The sequence below is a fragment of the Mesoplodon densirostris genome, chromosome 14 (genome assembly GCF_025265405.1).
Source record: "Mesoplodon densirostris isolate mMesDen1 chromosome 14, mMesDen1 primary haplotype, whole genome shotgun sequence".
Taxonomy (NCBI): Eukaryota; Metazoa; Chordata; class Mammalia; order Artiodactyla; family Ziphiidae; genus Mesoplodon; species Mesoplodon densirostris.
The window spans coordinates 20,690,177-20,710,821 of record NC_082674.1 but is presented as its reverse complement, the minus strand read 5'-3'; the positions used below and the strand labels follow the sequence as shown (position 1 = coordinate 20,710,821).

The 20,645-nt window shown below is 38.1% G+C and overlaps 1 protein-coding gene across 1 annotated transcript in view; it reads right to left on the bottom strand.

The window, feature by feature from the left end:
- The window catches only part of RAB10 (RAB10, member RAS oncogene family), a 76,646-nt gene that overhangs the window by 12,136 nt on the left and 43,865 nt on the right, over positions 1-20,645 (bottom strand). Inside the window, exon 2 of the mRNA XM_060117388.1 lies at positions 13,387-13,447. Within this exon, the coding sequence (XP_059973371.1) occupies positions 13,387-13,447 (61 nt within the window). The remainder of the gene's footprint in view (positions 1-13,386; positions 13,448-20,645) is intronic.

The following is a 20,645-nucleotide window of genomic DNA, read 5'->3' as shown; positions in this document are numbered from 1 at the left end:
ACAGTACAAAGAAGTTCTGTGTACCCTTTACCCAGTTTTTCCCAATGATAACATCTTACATCATAGTACAAAAAGAAACTGACACTGGTACAATCTACAGACATTATGAGAGTACTGTTCTCTGAAATTTTATCACATATATAGATTTGTGTAGTCAGTGCCACAAAGAAGGCAGAAAACTGTTGTATCACTCACTCCTCTACCTCCTATATAATCCCTACACCCTGGCTAATAATCTGTTTTCCATTTCTCTACTTTTGCCATTTCCAGAATGTTATATAAATGGAATCATGCATAATGCAACCTTTTGAAACGGTTGTTTTCACTTTTCCCAGCATAATGCCCTTGAGATCTACCCAAGTTGTTGCATGTAATACTAGTCTGTTTCATTTTATTGCTGGGTAATATTCCACTGAATGGACTCATCACAATTTGTTTAATCACTCACCCATCTAAGGATATTTGGGTTGTTTTTAGTTTTTGGCTATTACAAATAAAGTTGCTATGAACATTCATGTACAAGTTTCTGTGTGTACGTAAGTTTTCATTTCTCTGGGATGAACACCCAGGAATGTTACTGCTGAGTCAGATGGTAAGTATATGTTTAACTTTATAAGAAACTGCCAGACTTCTCTAGAGTGGCTATACTACTTTGATACATTCCCACTAGCAATGTATGAGAGACCCAGTTTCTTTGCATCCTCATCAGCATTTGGTGTTCTCACTATATTTTATTTTAGTTGTTATAATAGGGCATGCAGTGATATCTCATCATCATTTTAATTTGTATTTCTCTACGGCTAATGATGTTATGCACTTTTTCATGTAGTTATCTGTAATCCATATATCCTCTCTGGTGAAATGTCTATTCGTGTCTTTTGCCTATTTTCTTTCTTTTTTTTTTTTTTTAGCTGCGCAGTGCAGCATGCAGGATCTTAGTTCCCCAACCAGGGATCAAACCCATGTCCCCTGCAGTGGAAGCACAGAGTCCTAACCAGTGGACCGCCAGGGAATTCCCTCTTTTGCCTATTTTCTAATTGGATGGTTCCCCCCCACCCCTTTTTTTTTAAACTATTGAGTGTTGAGAGTTCTTTTTACATGTAAGTCCTTTGTCAGGTTATGTGGTTTGGGAATATTTTCTCCAAGTCTGTAACTAGTTTTTTCATTCTTTTGACAGGGTCTTTTGTAGAGCAAATATTTTTAATTTTGTTGAAATCCAATTTATTAATTTTTAAAATCTTCTATGGATTGTGGTTTAGTGTTATATCTACTCTTCACCTAATCTTAGGTCCCAAAGATTTTCTCCTATGTTTTCTTCTCAAAGTCTCATGGTTTTACATTTTACATTTAAACTGATGATAGAGTTTGAATTAATTTTGGTACAATGTGTGAATTTTGAGTAGAGGTTCACCTTTTTACTCATGGATGCCCAACTGCTCTAGCACCATTTGTTGAAAACGTTAAGGAAATATCCTTTCTTCATTAAATTGCTTTTCACCTTTGGCAAAAACCAGTAGGCCACGGTTCAATCTATTTCTGGGTTTTTTATTCTGTTACAATGATCTGTGTATCTGTGCCTCCCCCAATACTGTACTGTCTTAATTACTTTAACTAAATAAATTCTTTAAATCAGGTAGACTGATTCCTCTCACTTCTTTTTCTGTCAGAGTTGTTTTAGCTACTCTAGCCTTTTCATACACATTTTAGGACAAGCTTGTCTACACTGACAAAAAAAATCTTCCTGGCAATATTCTTTAAAGAGTTATCTCTAGTTTCTGTCTCTCCAAATTCATTCCTCAACCAATTCTAATCCAACTGCTATTACTACTACTCTACCAAGACTGTTCTTCTTCAAAAAGTCTGATGGCCAAATCCAGTATTTAGTTCCCTTACATATACAGTAATCATTCAGTAGGATTCTACACAGTTGACCACCTTCTCTTGAAACATTTTATTCTCGTGACTTTTCAGAAACCATGTTTCTGCTCAATTCGCAGTATCTTTTGTTGGCATTCTAACATTTAGAGAAGTAGGAGCTGACATTCTCTACACAATAGCAGAGTGATCTTTAAATATATGTTTGATCATATCATTTTTCTGCTTAAAATTTCCAAAAGCTTCAGTGGGGAAAAAAAGGAGCTGAAACAACTGGCTATCTTTATGCAAAAAAATGAGGTTGGACCCCACCTCATACCCTATATAAAAATGAATGCAAAACAGATCTAAGACCTAAATGTTAAGAGCTAAAACTATAATACTATTACAAGAAAACATAGGAGAACATCTTCATGATTTTAGATTTGGCAACTGTTTCTTAAACATGCTGTACCAAAATCACAAGCAATGGAAAAAAGAAATAAACTGGACTTCATCAAAATTAAAAAGTTTTGTGCTTCAATGGACACTGTCAAGAAAGTGGGAAAAAAACCTACAAAATGGAAGAAAATATTTGTAGATCATATATTGATAAGGAACTTGGACATGCAGAATATATAAAGAACTCTTACAACTTAACAATGAAGGATAAATGATTTTTATCCAAAGAAGACACACAAATGCCCAATAAGCACATGAAAGGATATTCAACATCATTAGGAAGTTGCAAATTAAAATCCCTTCACAGGCACTAGGATGGGTATAATCAAAAAACCAAACAATAACACATGTTGGTGAGCATGTACATAAATTGGAACCCTCTAACGTTGGTGGGAATGTAAAATGATGCAACCACTTTGGAAAACAGTCTGGCAGTTCCTCAAAATGTTAAACATACAGCTACTAAATGATCCAGCAATTTCATTCCTAGGTATATTACCAAGAGAAATGAAAACATATGCCCACCCAAAAACTTATAAAAGAATGTTCATAACAACATTATTCATAACAGTCAAAAAGTAGAAACAACCTAAATGTTCATCAACTAATGAATGGGTAAATAAAATGTAGTATATCCATACAATGGAATATTATTCAGCCATAAAAAGGAACGAAGTACTGATATATGCTACAACATGGGTGAACCCTCATAACATTATGTTCAGTGAAAGAAATCAGACACAAAAGATCACATATTGTAATATAATTCCACTTATATGAAATATCCAGAATAGGAAAATCTACAGAGACAGAAAGTAGGTTAGTGGTTACCCTGGATGAAGGGTTTGGGCAGGATGGAAAGAGGCTGCTAAAGGGTACGGGTTTCTTTCCAGAAGTATAAAAATGTTCTAAAATTGTGATCATGGTGAATATACCTTGCAAATATACTAAAAAACTATTTAACTGTATACTTTAAATGGGTGAATTATAAGGTATGTGAATTATGTCTCAATAAAGCCATTACAAAACAAGTAAACAAATGGAAAACATGACTAGGCTTAAAAAAACAAACTAAAAATTCCAATGGCAATTCATTATAACCAGAACCAATCCCAAAATCCTTACCCTGAAGTTTACAAAGTCTTACAGGATTTGTACTTTTCACCAGCCCCCCATCCCATATTTTGAGGCACTCTTTTCCCTGACAGCTAGAACCACATTTTTTTCATGTCTCCAAATTCACAAGCTTGGTCTCACCAGAGAGCTTCTGTACTAGCTGTGCCCACAGTCCTGTACATGGTTGGCACCTCATCTTTGCATTTTAACCATCACCTTATCAGAAGCCTTCTCTGCCCATCCAATTTAAATAGTCATCCAGTCTCTCTCTATTCCATCTCCTTGCTTTACTTCTCTGCAAAGCACTTATTACAGATTTATTTACTGTCTCCCATGTCCTCTAAAATGTAGGTTCCATCAGATATTTGTCTGTCTTGTTCACTGCAGAATCCACAGTATCTACATGGTGAATAAACACTCAAATGTTTGTTAATGAGTCAGTATTTCAGAATCTTACCTAGCAGTCCTTTATTGTATTTTAGAATCAAGGCATTCCAATTTAGTTACGTGACCCTTAAAAACTTACATTTTTAAAAATAGTGCTTATATGTCTAAAAATATGAGTAGCAAGGAATGTAAAAGAACTACCAATACATTAATATTCCTTACATTTAATCACAGTGTGCATTATATGTTCATATATCTGACACCTATCCATTTATCCATCAATTCTGAGGGTCTACCATATGCTAGGCATTATGCAAGAACACACATAGAACATGGGTCTGGAGTCAGATCCAACTTTATTGTCAGGTTCCAATCCTTGCAGCTGAGTGATCTTGAAGGTATTTAACCTCCCTGGATCTTTGGGTTTTTTTTTAACAAAGTAGTAGGGATAACTAAAGTAAATTTTTATAATTAATTTGTATTTATTACAGATAACCCCAAAGAATCTACAGTATAAAAATATGCAAACATGTAATAATATCATTATATGTGACCCAAAATTTAATTGTGCTGGGTTTTTTTTTTTTTTTGCGGTACGCGGGCCTCTCACTGCTGTGGTCTCTCCCGCCGCGGAGCACAGGTTCCGGACGCACAGGCCCGGTGGCCACAGCTCACGGGCCCAGCTGCTCCGCAGCACGTGGGATCCTCCCGCACCGGGGCACGAACACACGTCCTCTGCATCGGCAGGCGGACTCCCAACCACTGCGCCACCAGGGAAGCCCAAATTGTGCTTTTAAAATGTCCTAAGTCAAAACCATCTCTATAGAGATGCTCTATGTCTACGGTATTCAGAGCTCTCTCAAGTTAATAGTTGTGTGTGTTTAAGCTATAATCAAAATTGCTTCACAAGCAAAACCCTGGCTTTACCTGAAGCCTATTTCTGTATGAAATATAATATGTTTTTTTATTTAGCCAAGTTAAAGATTTGGCTGGATTTTTCAATTTTCTTAAGAGAATCTCAGCCCTGTCATACTAATTTCTGGAATTACATTTCTTCAGAGGGTGAAAAGTGCCAAGACAAGAAGTAAAGAGACTAGGGGCTGATGCTGGGGATGGTGCAAACGAGTGAAATTTTAAACAGAGTAGAGGAAGTGAAGGGAATAAGGAAGTGAGCCATACAAATACGTGGGAGCAACGGTATTCCAAGAAGGGGAAAGAACAAGTGCAAAGGTCCTGAGGCATGGTTGAGGAATAGAAAGGAGATCAATGTGACTGGAATGGAAGGAGTGAAGCCAGACTAGTAGGAGATCAGAGAGGTGGTAGGGCGGGAGTGCAGACCGTGTAGGATCTTATAGGCCTCGGCTAGCGTCGCAGCTTTTCCTCTGAATGAGATGGGAAGTCTATTGGAGGGTTTTACAAAAAGAAATAACTTAATCTGGGTTAAAAAAAAAATTGTTCTGTCTACTGTGTTAAAAATGGGTGTGTGTGCAAAAGCAGAGTTAGGAGGTAATGTAATACCTATCCCAAAAAATGACATTTAAGAATAACCATCTGGGGCTTCCCTGGTGGCGCAGTGGTTCGGAGTCTGCCTGCCAATGCAGGGGACACGGGTTCGAGCCCTGGTCTGGGAAGATCCCACATGCCGCGGAGCAACTAAGCCCGTGTGCCACAACTACTGAGCCTGTGCGTCTGGAGCCTGTGCTCCGCAACAGGAGAGGCCGTGACAGTGAGAGGCCCGCGCACCGCGATGAAGAGTGGCCCCCGCTCGCTGCAACTGGAGAAAGCCCTCGCACAGAAACGAAGACTCAACACAGCCAAAAATAAATAAATAAATTAAAAAAAAAAAAAAAAAAGAATAACCATCTAATAGACTTGCTATCAATTCTTCTATGTTGCATCCTTAAATTAGGTTAGACTACTAAGAGGCCACACACACAGACACGCACATTTATGTTATGCATTTGTATTTATGTATTTATACACCTTCTTAGACCACAATTTTATCTCCATTATCTCAATATTATGTCAACAAATTAGAATCATTACAAATAGCTTTATGAAAACTTATTGTGTATTAGTTATGACCTGTTCTTTCCTGCTTTCTTTACATTATTTCTGAAAAGAATAACTTACTTTTTTTGTTGGTAGCCCTCCCTCCCTGCCCTTTTTGTGTTGGACGCCAAGAAGTTTATAGGTAAATTTTACAAATTAAGCATAACAAATGAGTTGTCCTTTAGAGACAGTATATTTACATTTTCCATTTTTCTCAATTCCAAATTCTTATTTTATCTTTTATTAATCTATTTAGTTACAAGTTGCCTTAAAACAGATGTAATTATAAATGTTTTCATGAAAAAACAATAAAAATTTGTCCTATCACAGTAGAAATAGTTTAGTTCTTTTGTAAATTGCAAAAAGAAGTATAAATTAACTAATAATTCTATCCCATTAGAGAGGGGTTAAAGTTTCCTACCTAAAATCCAGGCTAAAAATGTACTTATCCAAGACAAAGAACATATCGGGCTTCCAGTAGTGTCTAACAGCTATAATGAAGGAGGGATAGAAAACCTGCATTTCAATTTTTATCATAAGTAATAACAATTTAGGGAAAAAATCTTCCACAGCATTCTGCTATGAATACCACCCCCAGCACTGTCTAACATTCTTGGAACACTGTTATACCCAGGTATTTATATGGCTCACGTCCCCATTCATTCACACTACACAATTAGCAAATTATATACACACTTCAGTGTCAAATCTATGACTAAATTCTCCACCAAGAAAAAACACACTGCAAAGAAACTACTTAGCTAAATCTAAATCAATGGCACCTGGAGAGGAAATTTTATTTTTATATTACTATGCTGCTTAGTTATGAAATACTGATATAAAAGATATTGAAATATTAATGGCCCTTCTGAAAAAGTAATCATGATTTCAAAACAAAATCAGAGTTTTTGTTTTGATTGATGGCATACTACTCCATTTGTTCTTTGATTTTTGTCTCCTCCATCTCCCAAAACTTCTTACACCCCCTCTTCCTTCTTTTTATATGCTCTCCTTGCTAAGTCTTTTAAAATTATCCTTTTCCTGGTTCCTTCTAATACCAATCCCTACCAATTGTTAATGCAATCAACAATTTATTTCAAACCAGAGAGGGAGTCCCTGCCTCACTACCTCTAGGCTAATTGGTGACCCTCTGCCCAGGGCTAAAAATAGCCACAGCTGCGAATTCATGGTCAAATTTTTTTTAGATTTGCATAAAACGTAAAACACATACACCCAGGTCTAAAGACAGCAGGTTGACTCCAATCAGCAAAAGCAGGTGTTTATTATCTGAAGAGCAATTAAACACTGTATATATTCACATTATCTTTTTATGTCCCATATTACAGGTTTTAGAGCCTGTTTTCAAAACCACTTGGTTTTCCTCTCCTATTAAAAATTTTTTCTTCTCAGCCTATGTAGTATAATCAGATTTCTGAAATTATGAATCAATGGCAATAGAATTTTCCTTACATAAAATGACAGATGCACAGCTAAGAGAATGTTGTAAAATCCTATTTTTTCCCACTGACATATAATGAAAGGAGTGATATATTCCTAGGAACTAAAAGAGCTTATTTCCTTAATTGTTAGTCCCACACACAGGGTCAAAGAAGCCGCGTGCTCTGGCTGCTATTATGACAGTTATTTTTAGTCTGGACACTGACAGTACCAGAACAGGCCAGAGACAACATCAAGCTGCTCGGCAAGGCAGAGACACCAAATTTCATAACTTTGTGCTTTTGGTAACATAATGAAGTTATTTACTTTATAAATTAGGATGTTAAATTTCTCACATTGAGTTTTATTTTAACAAGGACTGGATTTCCTCACAGATATGCAACTTCTCTACACCCAAAATACCGTGAGTTTAAATTATGCTCATCTTCATTGCCCAAAACGGGTCAAAAGTCAAAAGCCTGATACCTACCCTTGCAGAGCTTACATTACAGTGGGGACAGGAACAAACAAGTAAATAAATATGTAATTCCAACTTGTGATAAATGTTAACAAGGTAAACAGGGTGGAGTGATGAAGAATGACGTAAAGGGGAGGGAGGCAGTAATCCTGATAGTATGATCAAGGAGGTCTTCTCCATAGAGGTGATGTTTAAGGTAAGTAAGAAGTGAAGTATGAACAGAAACCAATCAAACAAAGTCATTCAGTCAACAAATATTTATTCAGCATCTGTATCTGCCAGGGTCTGCTGTAGGGGGTGGTTACATAACCACAAATCAGACAGATGGCATCCCCACCCTCAAAAAGCTGACGTTCTAGTGAGGGGAACAACAATGAACACAGTTTTTAAATATGGTAAATTTAGATACTAAAAAAAATACTGTGACAAACATAAACTAAGATAAACATGATAGTGCCTAAAGGACTGGGGTGGCTTTAGTCTGTCATCATGCAGGTCCTCTCTCAGAGGCTAACGATGAACTGAGATTGAATGAGAGAAGGCAGCAACACAAAGATCTGATAAAAAGCATTCCAAGCAGAAGGAACAGGTGAATAGCAAGGGCCCACAGATGGGAATATGCTTGGCATGTTCAGGAGAGGAAAAAATGACCACAGTGGCTGGAGCAAAGCTGGTAAGAGATGAGGTCAGAAGGGGCAGTAGCCAGAACCTGGAGTTTTCAAATTTATTTCTGTTGAAATGGGAAGCCTCTGGAATGGAGTGGTACTTCAGAATGCTTAGTCTATCTACACTTGGGTGGGTTAAGGGGTACCTACAGGGTATGTACAAAGGTCCTAAACTGGAAGAGAGCTTGCCATGTTCATGGAATTGAAAGGAGATCAGCTGTGGGTAGAGACTATATATACAGGGAGCACAAAAGGAGGTCAGAACAGCAGGCAGGGGACCACTCTGTAAACTGTGGAAAGGAGTTTGGATTTGGAATTTCGGCTTTCATTCAAAATGCAATGGAAAGTCAAAATGGTTATAAATAGGGGAAGGAATGACAACCATGATCATATTTATATTTGAAAAAGGTTACTAAGGCTATTACCTGGGAAAAGTACTAGAAGAAGGCAAAAGGGGAAGTAAGGACCTGTTAGAATATTAAAAGCCTACTGTAATGGTCCAAAGAAGAGGTAATGGTGGCTTGAACTGGGGGTAACAATGGAGACATCAGATTGTATTTGGATTCTAGACATATTTTAGAGAGAGAAAAAATAAGACTTGCTAAATTGGATGTTGGGGTTAAGGGAATGGGAAAACTCAAAGATGGTTCCCGTGTATCTGGCACTTTATGTAGGTAAATGATTAATTTCTCTACAATATGATACTAACTGGTTTCTGGTAACTGTGCAGATATTAAAATCTGCTGCTGGTACAAGATACAGATGTTGGCAGTGGCAAACATTTCTGACCACCCCCCCCAAAACGAAAAAAACAGAAAGAAAAGGCAGACTTAAAGTAACTCACTATGACTGTTTTCCTGGCAGGACCCACTACTCTACGGAAAATGTAGATAGCAAAAGATACTTTGGTAGAAACTTTCTAGAGATCTGGGATTTTAAAAACCATAGCTAGCTGCTTCTCTATCAGCCAAACAAGCTAATTTCAGGCCCACACACCTGTGCCTTGGACAGGTGAGACCCTTATGCAACAGTTAAACTAAAAGATTCCTAGAAAGAAATGAGTGAAGACCATTCGAGTAAGAAAAATAAGACAAAGCTTTAGCACAGACAAAGAAAGTTTCCAAAACTAATATTCAATCACAGAACAATTTTTCATGCTGAAACAAGAACCTGAATATATTCATTCAAACTAAAGAGAGATAAAACTCACTGTGCTTTTTAGTAGCAACTGGAAGCAAAGCACTGAAGTTGAGAATAGCATTTTGAATTTTGGTATCATCATCATAAGTTAAGAGTAATGGGGTTTTTCATCCTAAAAGCTTTCTTGAATCACTGCAGCAGATCTCTTAACCTGGAGCTATATGACTTTTTTTCTCCCTGGAATATTAACATGCATATCAACTCAAGCAAAGAAAACAAAATCAGCTGGCATAATGCTAACCTCTTGAAAACTATTAATCACAAATTTTAACCAGGCACTCATTCCTAATCTTTATAAGAAAATGGATATTCAAAATTAAAAGCAGGGCCTCCCTGGTGGCGCAGTGGTTAAGAATCTGCCTGCCAGTGTGGGGAACGCGGGTTCGAGCCCTGGTCTGGGAAGATCCCACATACCGTGGAGCAACTACGCCCATGCGCCACAACTACTGAACCTGCGCTCTAGAGCCCACGAGCCACAGCTACTGAACCTGCGTGCCTAAGAGCCTGTGCTCTGCAACAAGAGAAGCCACCACAGTGAGAAGCCCGCACACCAGAACGAAGAGCAGCCCCCACTCGCCACAACTAGAGAAAGCCTGCATGCAGTGACGAAGACCCAATGTAGCCAAAAATAAATAAATAAATAAATCATAATTTAAAAAATAAATAAAAGCAGTCAATTGTATACATGAAAACCTAAACTACATCAAATTTTCCTTCTAAAGTGTTATAAACTCTAAATTATAAATGTTGCCATTTCTGTGCTATCCTTGATTTTATAAGTACACTAGAAATCTTTTCTAGATTAATCTTGAAGGCTACACTGGAGGACTTATTATTTCAAAAGAGCACTTTCTGAGGAAGGCTCTCTTTTTAAAAACAAGCGTTAGTTACGTGTTAATCTTTACTTCTAAAAGCTACAGAAACTAAAATGGTAAGAGGAGGGAAAAATGTTTAAAGCCACAGGTCAAGAAACAGAAGGGAGTCTGTGGAGGACAGAGTGTAGGAGGAGGAACAGGACATATTCAGTAGGGCAAAGGTTTTATATATTGTATAAAGAAAAATATATCTTAAAAAAATATATTGTTTTGTATGCTCCTGTTTCTGTTACATACACACACATATACATGTACATATGTATTGAGTCACAGAGTCACAATGTAAAATGTACCTTACCTACTGTCAAAAAAGTTTGAGAATTATTGGCTTAAGTAATAATTGTATCCCCTATTCAGAGGGGATACAGTTAAGAGGAGAGCCAATCAGTCTGGCAAGGCCTAGGAGGGGGCTTGAAACACAAATGTTACATAGGGACATGGTCGGAATAAGACGTGAGGGGCTGGCTGAAATTCAGAATAAGTAATTGACATCCTTTCCCTTGAGATCACTTTAATTATAATGAAATAGAATATGAGGCATTTTTCATTTGCTGGGTTATTTCCCAGTTAAAGAAAAGAAAAAATCAATGATCATGAAGTGGGTTGTGCTTCAAAGAGAATCACTAAATTTAGGAAATGCTTTAAAATGTCTAGATTTTATTTAAATTTGTATTAAATTTTAAAGATGTTATAAAGATTGTACTTCTAATTACATGGTCAGGTAATGAAGACATTCTGGTTAGACATACCCGACTTCTAATTATACCGAACTTTTTGAAACTGTCTTTTGGATTCTGGGACATTGTTCTCTCCTAATTCTCCTTTCTAACTCTCCAACTATGGGTTTGCAATTTCCTTTGCTAACTTGTTCCTCTGCTCAAATATGTTACCATTCTTAGGGCTCTAGCCTCAACATGGGAGATGCCCAAATAATAATACCTACGATTTCTTGAACATTAATTATGCACTGGAGACTGCTCTAAGTGCTTTACCTGTATCACTAATCCTCATAACCACTCTATGATATGTCCTATTACAGTAAAACCAAAGATTAACATGAATTCATATTTACCACAACTGTTGACTGGCAATGAAGAAAGAAAAATGATAGTTACTGGAAAGAGCAGCATAATCAATTGACAAACTACTATTTATAGGAGGCAGTATAGCAATTAAGAATGTCACTCTCAACCCTACATTCTGAGCATGTAATGCATCCCAGCTCTGCTATTTACATGCTGTATGACCTTGGTTAAATTATTTCAAAATGCCTCCATTTCATTATCTATAAAATAGGAATAACCCAAGAGAAAAGAAAGCATTTGCCTATACAAAGATCTGTAGCAGCTTTATGGTGAATAAACAAGTTGTGATTTATCTTAACAATGGAAAACTACTTAGCAATAAAAAGTAATGAACTTATTGATATACATAAAATCACTGATAGTTTTCAAAATAACTATGCTAGGTAAAGAAGCCAGACCCCTCCCCTCAAAAAAGACAAAGAAAAATAACACATTATATGACTGCATTTGTATATAGTACTAGAAAATGGAAACAGGTCTATAGTGACAGAAGGCAGAAAAGTGGTCGCCTGGGGACTGGGGATAGGAAGGCAAATTACAAAGAGGCTTAAGGAAACTTCTGAGGTGATGAATATGTTCATTATCTTGACTGTGGTGATGGTTTCACAGATTTATATATATGTCAAAGCTTACCAATCTGTATACTTTAAATATGTGTAGTTTATTGTATGCCAGTTATACCTCAATAAGGCTGTTTAGGAAAAGAAAGAAAAAGGAATAATATATCTCTCACGGTCATTGTGATCACCTAATATTCACTGAAAAATGCTGCTATTATAATTTTAAAGTCTATGATTCATACCTGAATACAAATTTAAAGAATTTTATTGGGCTTCCCTGGTGGCGCAGTGGTTGGGAGTCTGTCTGCCAATGCAGGGGACACGGGTTCAGGCCCTGGTCCGGGAGGATCCCACGTGCCGTGGAGCAACTGGGCCCCTGTGCCATAACTACTGAGCCTGCGCTCTGGGGCCCATGAGCCACAACTACTGAGCCCACGTACCACAACTACTGAGGCTCATGTGCCTGGAGCCCGTGCTCTGCAACAAGAGAAACCACCGCAGTGAGAAGCCCGTGCACCCCAACGAAGAGTAGCCCCCTCTCGCCGCAACTACAGAAAAGCCCGAGTGCAGCAACGAAGACTCAACGCAGCCAAAAATAAATAAATGTATTAAAAAAAAAAAAGAATTTTATTGTGCTTCTATGGGGCAAATCCTATACAAACTAATGAAACTAATAATGCCTATAAAAAGTTATAAACACATTAAATACATTTTTAGCTTAAGACTCTCCAAACAACAAAAAGATTACATTAATTTTTATATAGTGTTTCTGAGCAAAATATTGTGCTAAAAGCATTACCTAGATTATTTCATGTAATCCTTATAACAATCTTTTGAGATAGGTGATATTATCTCCATTTTACATATGAAGATATAAGGGCCTCACAGTGGTATGTAACTTACCCAAGTTCATACTGTAAGTAGAAAAGGTAAAACACTCAAGCCAGATCTCACGGACTCCGAAGTCCATGGCAACAATTTTTTTTTACATCACTGAAAGAAGGTCACCTGACTACTGGCTTAGAATGGGAAGTTTCCCATATGTATATGTATAACTGATTAAACTTGTTATAAAGCAAAAAATTAAATTAAAAAAAAAAAAAAAGAATGGGAAGCTTCCTAGAATTTAAACAGTTGACAAGGAAGGATTTCACTGCCTAACCTTCAGGAACTTAACATTCTACTACATAAAGTGAATAAATTAGCATTACTTACCATATCTGTAGCTTGATCTTCTTTCCTTGTAATTCAACTGTTTTGATCTTAAAGTCTATTCCTACAACATAGAAAAAAAAAGGTAAGTTGTATCTATGGCTCTGAACATGGCTATACTAAAATTAATTGGTGTAAAAACACACTTTCAAAATTTGTTTGTTTGGTTCTGGAAATTTACTATGTATGCAATTCTGAGCAAAAGTGTCCAACTGTAAACCTGTGTGATATAAGATCCAAGACAGTAGAAGAAACAGTTATATACAGAGAGATTTTACAATTAGGAAATGAAAAAAAAATTGTAATATCTAATATTTTAATGCAAAAGAATAAAAAGATGTTTCCTATTAGCAAAAAACATAGGCTTCACTAGCTTGCGGAAAAGAATACTACCAGGGTTAAAGAGGGTCATTTCATAATGATGAACAGGTCAATGAATTAGAAAGTGTAAAAGTACTAGATGTTTATGCATCTAGTAACACAGTATGTCACAGTACATGAAGCAAAAGTATTATAGGTTCCCCAGGATCTGTCTGCTCTTTAACTAACTAAAATCTTCAACTTGGCCCTTTCAGTTTGTTTCCCGTACCCGATTAAAAGAAAAAAAGAGGGCCATTTGTCTGACACTTACAAACCTCAGACTATGTCTACAGCCCATATTTTTGTTTCTCTAGGAATTACTGAGAAAATCGTCCTAAAATGACCTGGTTGTCAAGAACAACTCTGAACAGGACTGAACAATCCCAGTTAGTCATAGAATTTGTTAATTAATCTTAATGACAAACTTGACAACCAATACTATTTCAGAAAACTTTCCTGAATAGAAGTGAAATTAGGACAGTCTGAAAGCTCTAAACCCTTTGTGATGGAAACCAGGTAACACTGGAAAACTTCCAAGAATTTAGACTGTTTTAAGCCATCCACCTAACTGTTCAAGACAGAAACCTCATCCTAGACTCCATGAGTTTCCCTCTCCATCTCATGTTGTCTATCCTCAAAAGAATTAGCAGCAGTTGAAGCAGTTCTTCATTCTTTTCTGCACAAAAACTCTGCTAGTGTTTCTACCTCTCCAGCCACTCGTCAATCTTCATTATTGGCTTCTCCTCATCTAACTTTTCTAAAAATTAGAGTGAACTTCTTTTCCCTGATTTTATGGCTTTAAATTCCATGTACACACTGGCAACTCTAAAATTTTATATCATAGCCCAGACTGCTCCCCTTAACTCCAAACTTAAGATACCGAACTGCTTATTGGCTATCTCCAAATCTCATCTTTCACAAAGACTAAAAGCAAAAGTCCCTAAAATAGTGCATAAGGTCTTACACATTCTGCCCACCTCCCCCTGTTCACTCTGACCTCAGCATTTTCTATATCATCTTTTTAAAAAAAATATTTACTTATTTATTTTTAAAATTTTGGCTACACTGGGCCTTCACTGTGGCATGCGAGATCTTTAGTTACAGCATGTGGGCTCCTCAGTTGTGGCAGGCGGCATGCATGCAAGATCTAGTTATCCAACCAGGGATCAAACCTGGGCTCCCTGCATTGGGAGTGTGGAGTCTTACCCACTGGACAACCAGGGGAGTCCCAACCTTTTCTGTATCATCTTACTCTGATCTAGCTGACGGTACTGGTTTCCACAAGTTGTTCCACACACAGGTCAGGCAGATTCCCACCTCAAGGCCTCTGTATATACTGTCCTCCCATCCTGGAATACTTTCTTCTCCATCAGAGCTCCTTCCCCTAGTTAACATATCTTAAGCTGCAACTTTTCCTCATGCCCCTTACCCCATGTCCATTATCTGTTAATACTCCCTTAACCCTATTCCTTACCTTTTAATCTTTAACATTCCTTAAATATACTGTATATATTTACTTATTCCTTTTCTTTTTCTGCCTCCCTTTGCCAAATATAAGATCCAACAAGGGTAGGGAGTTTTAGCTGTTCAATTCTATTAAATTCCCAGCACCTAGAGCTATGCCTGACATATAAGCAGGCATTCAAGAAATCACTGTTGAATAAACAGATAAATGACATTTTCTAGAGAAAATAAAAGGGTCCCTGAGAAAAGACACAGATACTTCACCTTTAGGGTGAAACTCACCACTTGACAAGCTCCACACTTGCCTACTTAGCTTCCAGTCAGCTTTTTAGAGCTTCAGGCAAAAGCATGAAAGACAAAGTTCCAGTGAGATATCAAAATTAAAAAGCAAAAACAAACAAAAAAGGAAACCTGGAGGAAACAGGGGCAATACAAAGGAAAAGATATAGTTCTTTTTATTTTCTCAGAACGAGATGGGGGGGTAGGGGGAAGAAACAGTAATCTGAACTAGAAAACTCCTGGAAATTAAAAAGGCAGAAATAATATACTCAACAGAAAGGCTGTAAGGGAAAATTAAGATCCCTCAAAAAATACAACAAAATGACAAAGAATGGAATATATGTGAGATATGATAAGTCAAAATATCATACCAGGAGATCTGACATCTAACTCATAGAAGTTCAAGAAAGAACAGAGAAAATGACACACAGAAAATAGTAATCTAAAAATTATGCAAGAAAACTTAACAGAATCAAAGGAATCTATTTTAGACTGAAAGACTCACCTAGTACCTAGCATAATGAATAAAATAAGATCTATACCAAATTATATCATCATGAAATTTCAGGGCTAAAGATAAATTCCAGGAATAAAGATAATATTATAAAAGCTTGCAGAGAAACAAACCAGGCCATATTAAACAATCAAGAATAACAACTCTGAACTACTCAACGGCAACACTAGAATCCAGAATACAAAAAGGTAAATAAAAAGTATTCTTGGGCTTCCCTGGTGGCACAGTGGTTAAGAATCCGCCTGCCAACGCAGGGGACATGGGTTCGATCCCTGGTCCGGGAAGATCCCATGTGCTGCGGGGCAACTAAGCCCGTGTGCCACAACTACTGAGCCCACACACCTAGAGCCCATGCTCTGCAACGAGAGAAGCCACTGCAATGAGAAGCCCGTGAACTGCAACAAAGAGTAGCCCCGCTCACTGCAACTAGAGAAAGCCCACACGCAGCAACGAAGACCCAACGCAGCCAAAAATAAATTAATTTAAAAAAAAAATTCTCAACCTATATCCAGCCAAAATCAAATAAGAGTAAAAAAAAAAGGCATTTCTAAAGATGAAAGATCTCAAAATATTTAGCTCTCGTGCATCTTTTCTAAGACAGCTACTAGGAGAGATTGCTTTACCAAGAATAGGAAGAAAAAACGTCCAGCAAAGAGAGTGATACAGGGAATTCCCTGGTGGTCCAGTGGTTAGGACTCAGTGCTTTCACTGCCGTAGCCTGGGTTCAATCCCTGGTCGGGAAACTAAGATCCCGCAAGCGGGTTTCCCTGGTGGCACAGTGGTTGGGAGTCCGCCTGCCGATGCAGGGGACACGGGTTCGTGCCCCGGTCCGGGAGGATCCCACATGCCGCGGAGCGGCTGGGCCCATGAGCCATGGCCGCTGAGCCTGCGCTCCGCAATGGGAGAGGCCACGGCAGTGAGAGGCCCGCGTACTGCAAAAAAAAAAAAAAGACCCCGCAAGCCATGCAGCACACCCCTCCACCCCCCAAAAAAGAGTGATGTAAAGGGCAGTTCAAACTGGCCTAGAGAAGCAACCAGTTCAGTAGAGAATTGAGGACAGAAAACAACAGGACAGAATAAAATGCTTAAATGCAGAGAAAGTGCCAAGAGGTATGCCTCCTAAGAGAGGGAGGGGATGAAATGGTGTTAATGGAATTTAAATGAAAAGAAGAGTTCAGAGGGTCTGGCAATTCTGTTGTAGAGTTTGGGATAAAGTATGAATAGCACCTTGAAATCTAAGCATATGTAACAATGAAGGGACTGTAAACTCAGTAAAAACAGAGAGCTGTCCAAGAAAGGAAATGCAATTATAGTACGCTACTTGGTTTAGCAGTTAACAAAACGTGTTATAACTATTTGAGAAGATGAAGGGAGAGGCACCAAGAATGCCTCATGGTATTAGAGTATTCCAATTCTCATCTTCCATAACAACAAGAGAAAATTTCTCAAATTAGCCTTTTTAAAAGTTAAAAACATATGACTAGGGAATATGGGGTTGAATATCAGAAGTAAAGGCCAAAAAGTGTTTGGGAAAGGTAACACACAAGTGAGCATGGGGCAAGGATTTATTGTTGCTGCTGCTGTGGTCATAGGCCTTAAAGTACTAACTTCTAAAACTCTGTAGCTATTACATTAATAGAAACAAAAATTAGGTTAAGAGAGGAGGAGGTATGTTTACAAATGTTCTCTCCACGACACAAACACTCCGACTTGATCACCAGACTTCTAGCATGGCCCCAGGCCACCCCTACAGTCTCATTCCTTCCAGCCTTCTTTCTACAGTCACTCTCAAAAACAACTTTTACAACGGTGCACCTTCCCAAGTAAATACCTTAGTCACTCCAGCATGTACTTTCCACACCCTCAAACATAGGTTGGAAAAACCTATATTTAAGATAGAGTAGAAAAGTTTTTGATACAATTTAAAGATTAGGGCAAAATCAATAACTCAGCTGCCAAGAGAAGCTAGGAGAACCTATCACCCTTTAAGATTCTGCCAGGGAGAATCAGATTCTCCTGCAACACTATCATTTGTTAAATTACCACAGACTAGAGCAAAATCATAGGGTTTGATCCAACCAGCGATTCTTTTCCAGCTTTTGCTTACGTAAAAATATACTAGAGGGCCTCCCTGGTGGCGCAGTGGTTGAGAGTCCGCCTGCCGATGCAGGGGATACGGGTTCGTGCCCCGGTCTGGGAGCATCCCATATGCCGCGGAGCGGCTGGGCCCGTGAGCCATGGCCGCTGGGCCTGCGCATCCGGAGCCTGTGCTCCGCAACGGGAGAGGCCACAACAGTGAGAGGCTCACATACCGCAAAAAGGAAAAAAATATATATATATACTAGAGGAAATCCCCACTTTTTACAGATTCCTGGGACCCAGTTCAAACGAGTATTTCAATTTACCACAGTCTAACTCATTTATCAATTTTCAGTTGCTCAGGAAAGTGAGAAACAATATCAGGCAAAACATTTGCCTTAATGATGTTGCACCATCCAGTGGCAAGAAAAGTAACTGCAACTTCTAGTCACTATAAATATCAGTTCGCCAAAGCTTGGCTTCTGATGACACACCAATAGTAATTAATGCAGGCAGAAACAACCTATATAATAAACTCCAGACAACCAAAGTTCAACAACTTATAGCTAAATGATCAATATCTGTGGTTTTTAACAGGTGAAAATCAAGTGTTTTCACCACACCAGGAGAGGAAATAGGAATCGCATACCTACAATCCTTTGCATGTAGCTTAGTCTGAAATTTAAAAAAGACCAGGTCTAGTCCTAGCTCTGTCATTAACAGCACAAATTTTGAAAAGGCCATTTTCCATAATGGACATCTCCATATGGATGTGAAAATGGAGAATGCAAGAAAGTTCCCTCTGAAGATCCTTTCATTTAATAGTAATAGCTTAGTAAACACTTTGAGAATTTACAATGTGCCAGGAACTGGGTTTTTTTTGTTTGTTTTTTGGGGGTTTTTTGCGGTACGCAGGCCTCCCACTGCTGTGGCCTCTCCCTTTGCGGAGCACAGGCTCCAGACGCGCAGGCTCAGTGGCCATGGCTCACGGGCCCAGCCGCTCCGCGGCATGTGGGATCTTCCCGGACCGGGGCACGAACCCGTGTCCCCTGCATCGGCAGGCGGACTCTCAACCACTGCGCCACCAGGGAAGCCCCCAGGCACTGTTTTAAGCCCTTTGCATAGATAACTCATTAAGTCATCTGAACAATCCTAGTCCATACTATTATTTCCATTCTACAAATGAAGAGTGAAATAAAAACCAATAGCAGCAGCAAAAGAAAAATCAATTAACGCTAATATTCACTGGATAATTAAATATTGTAAGCATTTCACATATACTATCTCATTTAATATTAACAAAAATCCTCTGAGAAAGTACTAATATGCCTATTTTATTTTATTTTTTATTTTATTTTACTTTGGCCGTGCCACACAGCTTGCAGGATCTTAGTCAGATCAAGGATCGCACCCAGGCCCCGGCAATGAGAGCGCCAAGGCCTAACCACTGGATCGCCAGGGAATTCCCCTAATATGCCTATTTTATAGAAGACAAAATATACAGTAATTTACTTAAGGTCACAGAATTAATAGGCGGCAAAAACCAGGACTCAATTCCATGTCTGTTTGATTGCAAACCATACATGCTCTTAACCTATTTTCTACTGAGGTAAAATTCACATAACATAAAATTTACCATTTTAAAGTGAACAATTCAGTATATTCGCAATATTGTACAACCAGCACCTCTATCCAGCTCCAAAACATTTTCATCATCTCAAAAGGAAACTCCATACCCATTAATCAGTGGCTTTCCATTTCCCCTCCCACCACTCCCCTGGAAACCACCAGTCTGCATTCTGTCTCTATAGATTTACCTATTTTGGATATTTCATATAAATGAAAGCAAGTAACATGTGACCTTTTGTGTCTGGCTTCTTTCACTTAGCATAATGTTTTCAAGGTCCATCCACATTGTAGCATGTATCAGTCAGTACCTCATTCCATTTTATGACTGAGTAATATTCCATCATATGTATATACACCATTATCTGCTTATCCACTCATCTGTTGACGGACATTTCGGCTGTTTTCGCCTTTTGGCCTTGGTAAAGTGTTGCTATGAATATGCATGTATATGTGTTTATATGAGTACCTGTTTTTAATTCTTTGGGGTATATACAAGAAGTGGAATTGCTGGGTCATATGGTAATTTTGTTTAACTTTTTGAGGAACCACTGTTTTCCACAGCAGCTGCACCATTTACATTTCCACTAGCAATGTATGAGGGTTCAATTTTTCTACATCCTAACCAATGCTTATTACTTTCCTTTTTGTAAGTCATTCTAGGGGGTGCATAGGAAGTGGTGCCTCACTGTAGTTTTGATTTGCATTTCCCTAATGACTACTGATACTAAACATCAGTTCACATGCTTGTTGGCCATTTGTATACCTTCTCTGGAGAAAAGTCTATTCCAGTCCTTTGCCCATTTTTAAATCAAGTTATCTTTTTGTTGTTGAGTTGTAAGAGTTCTTTATATCTTCTGGAAAACAGAGTCGTATCAGAAATATGGTTTGCAAATATTTCCTCCATTCTATAGGCTGTCTTCACTTTCTTAATTACCTT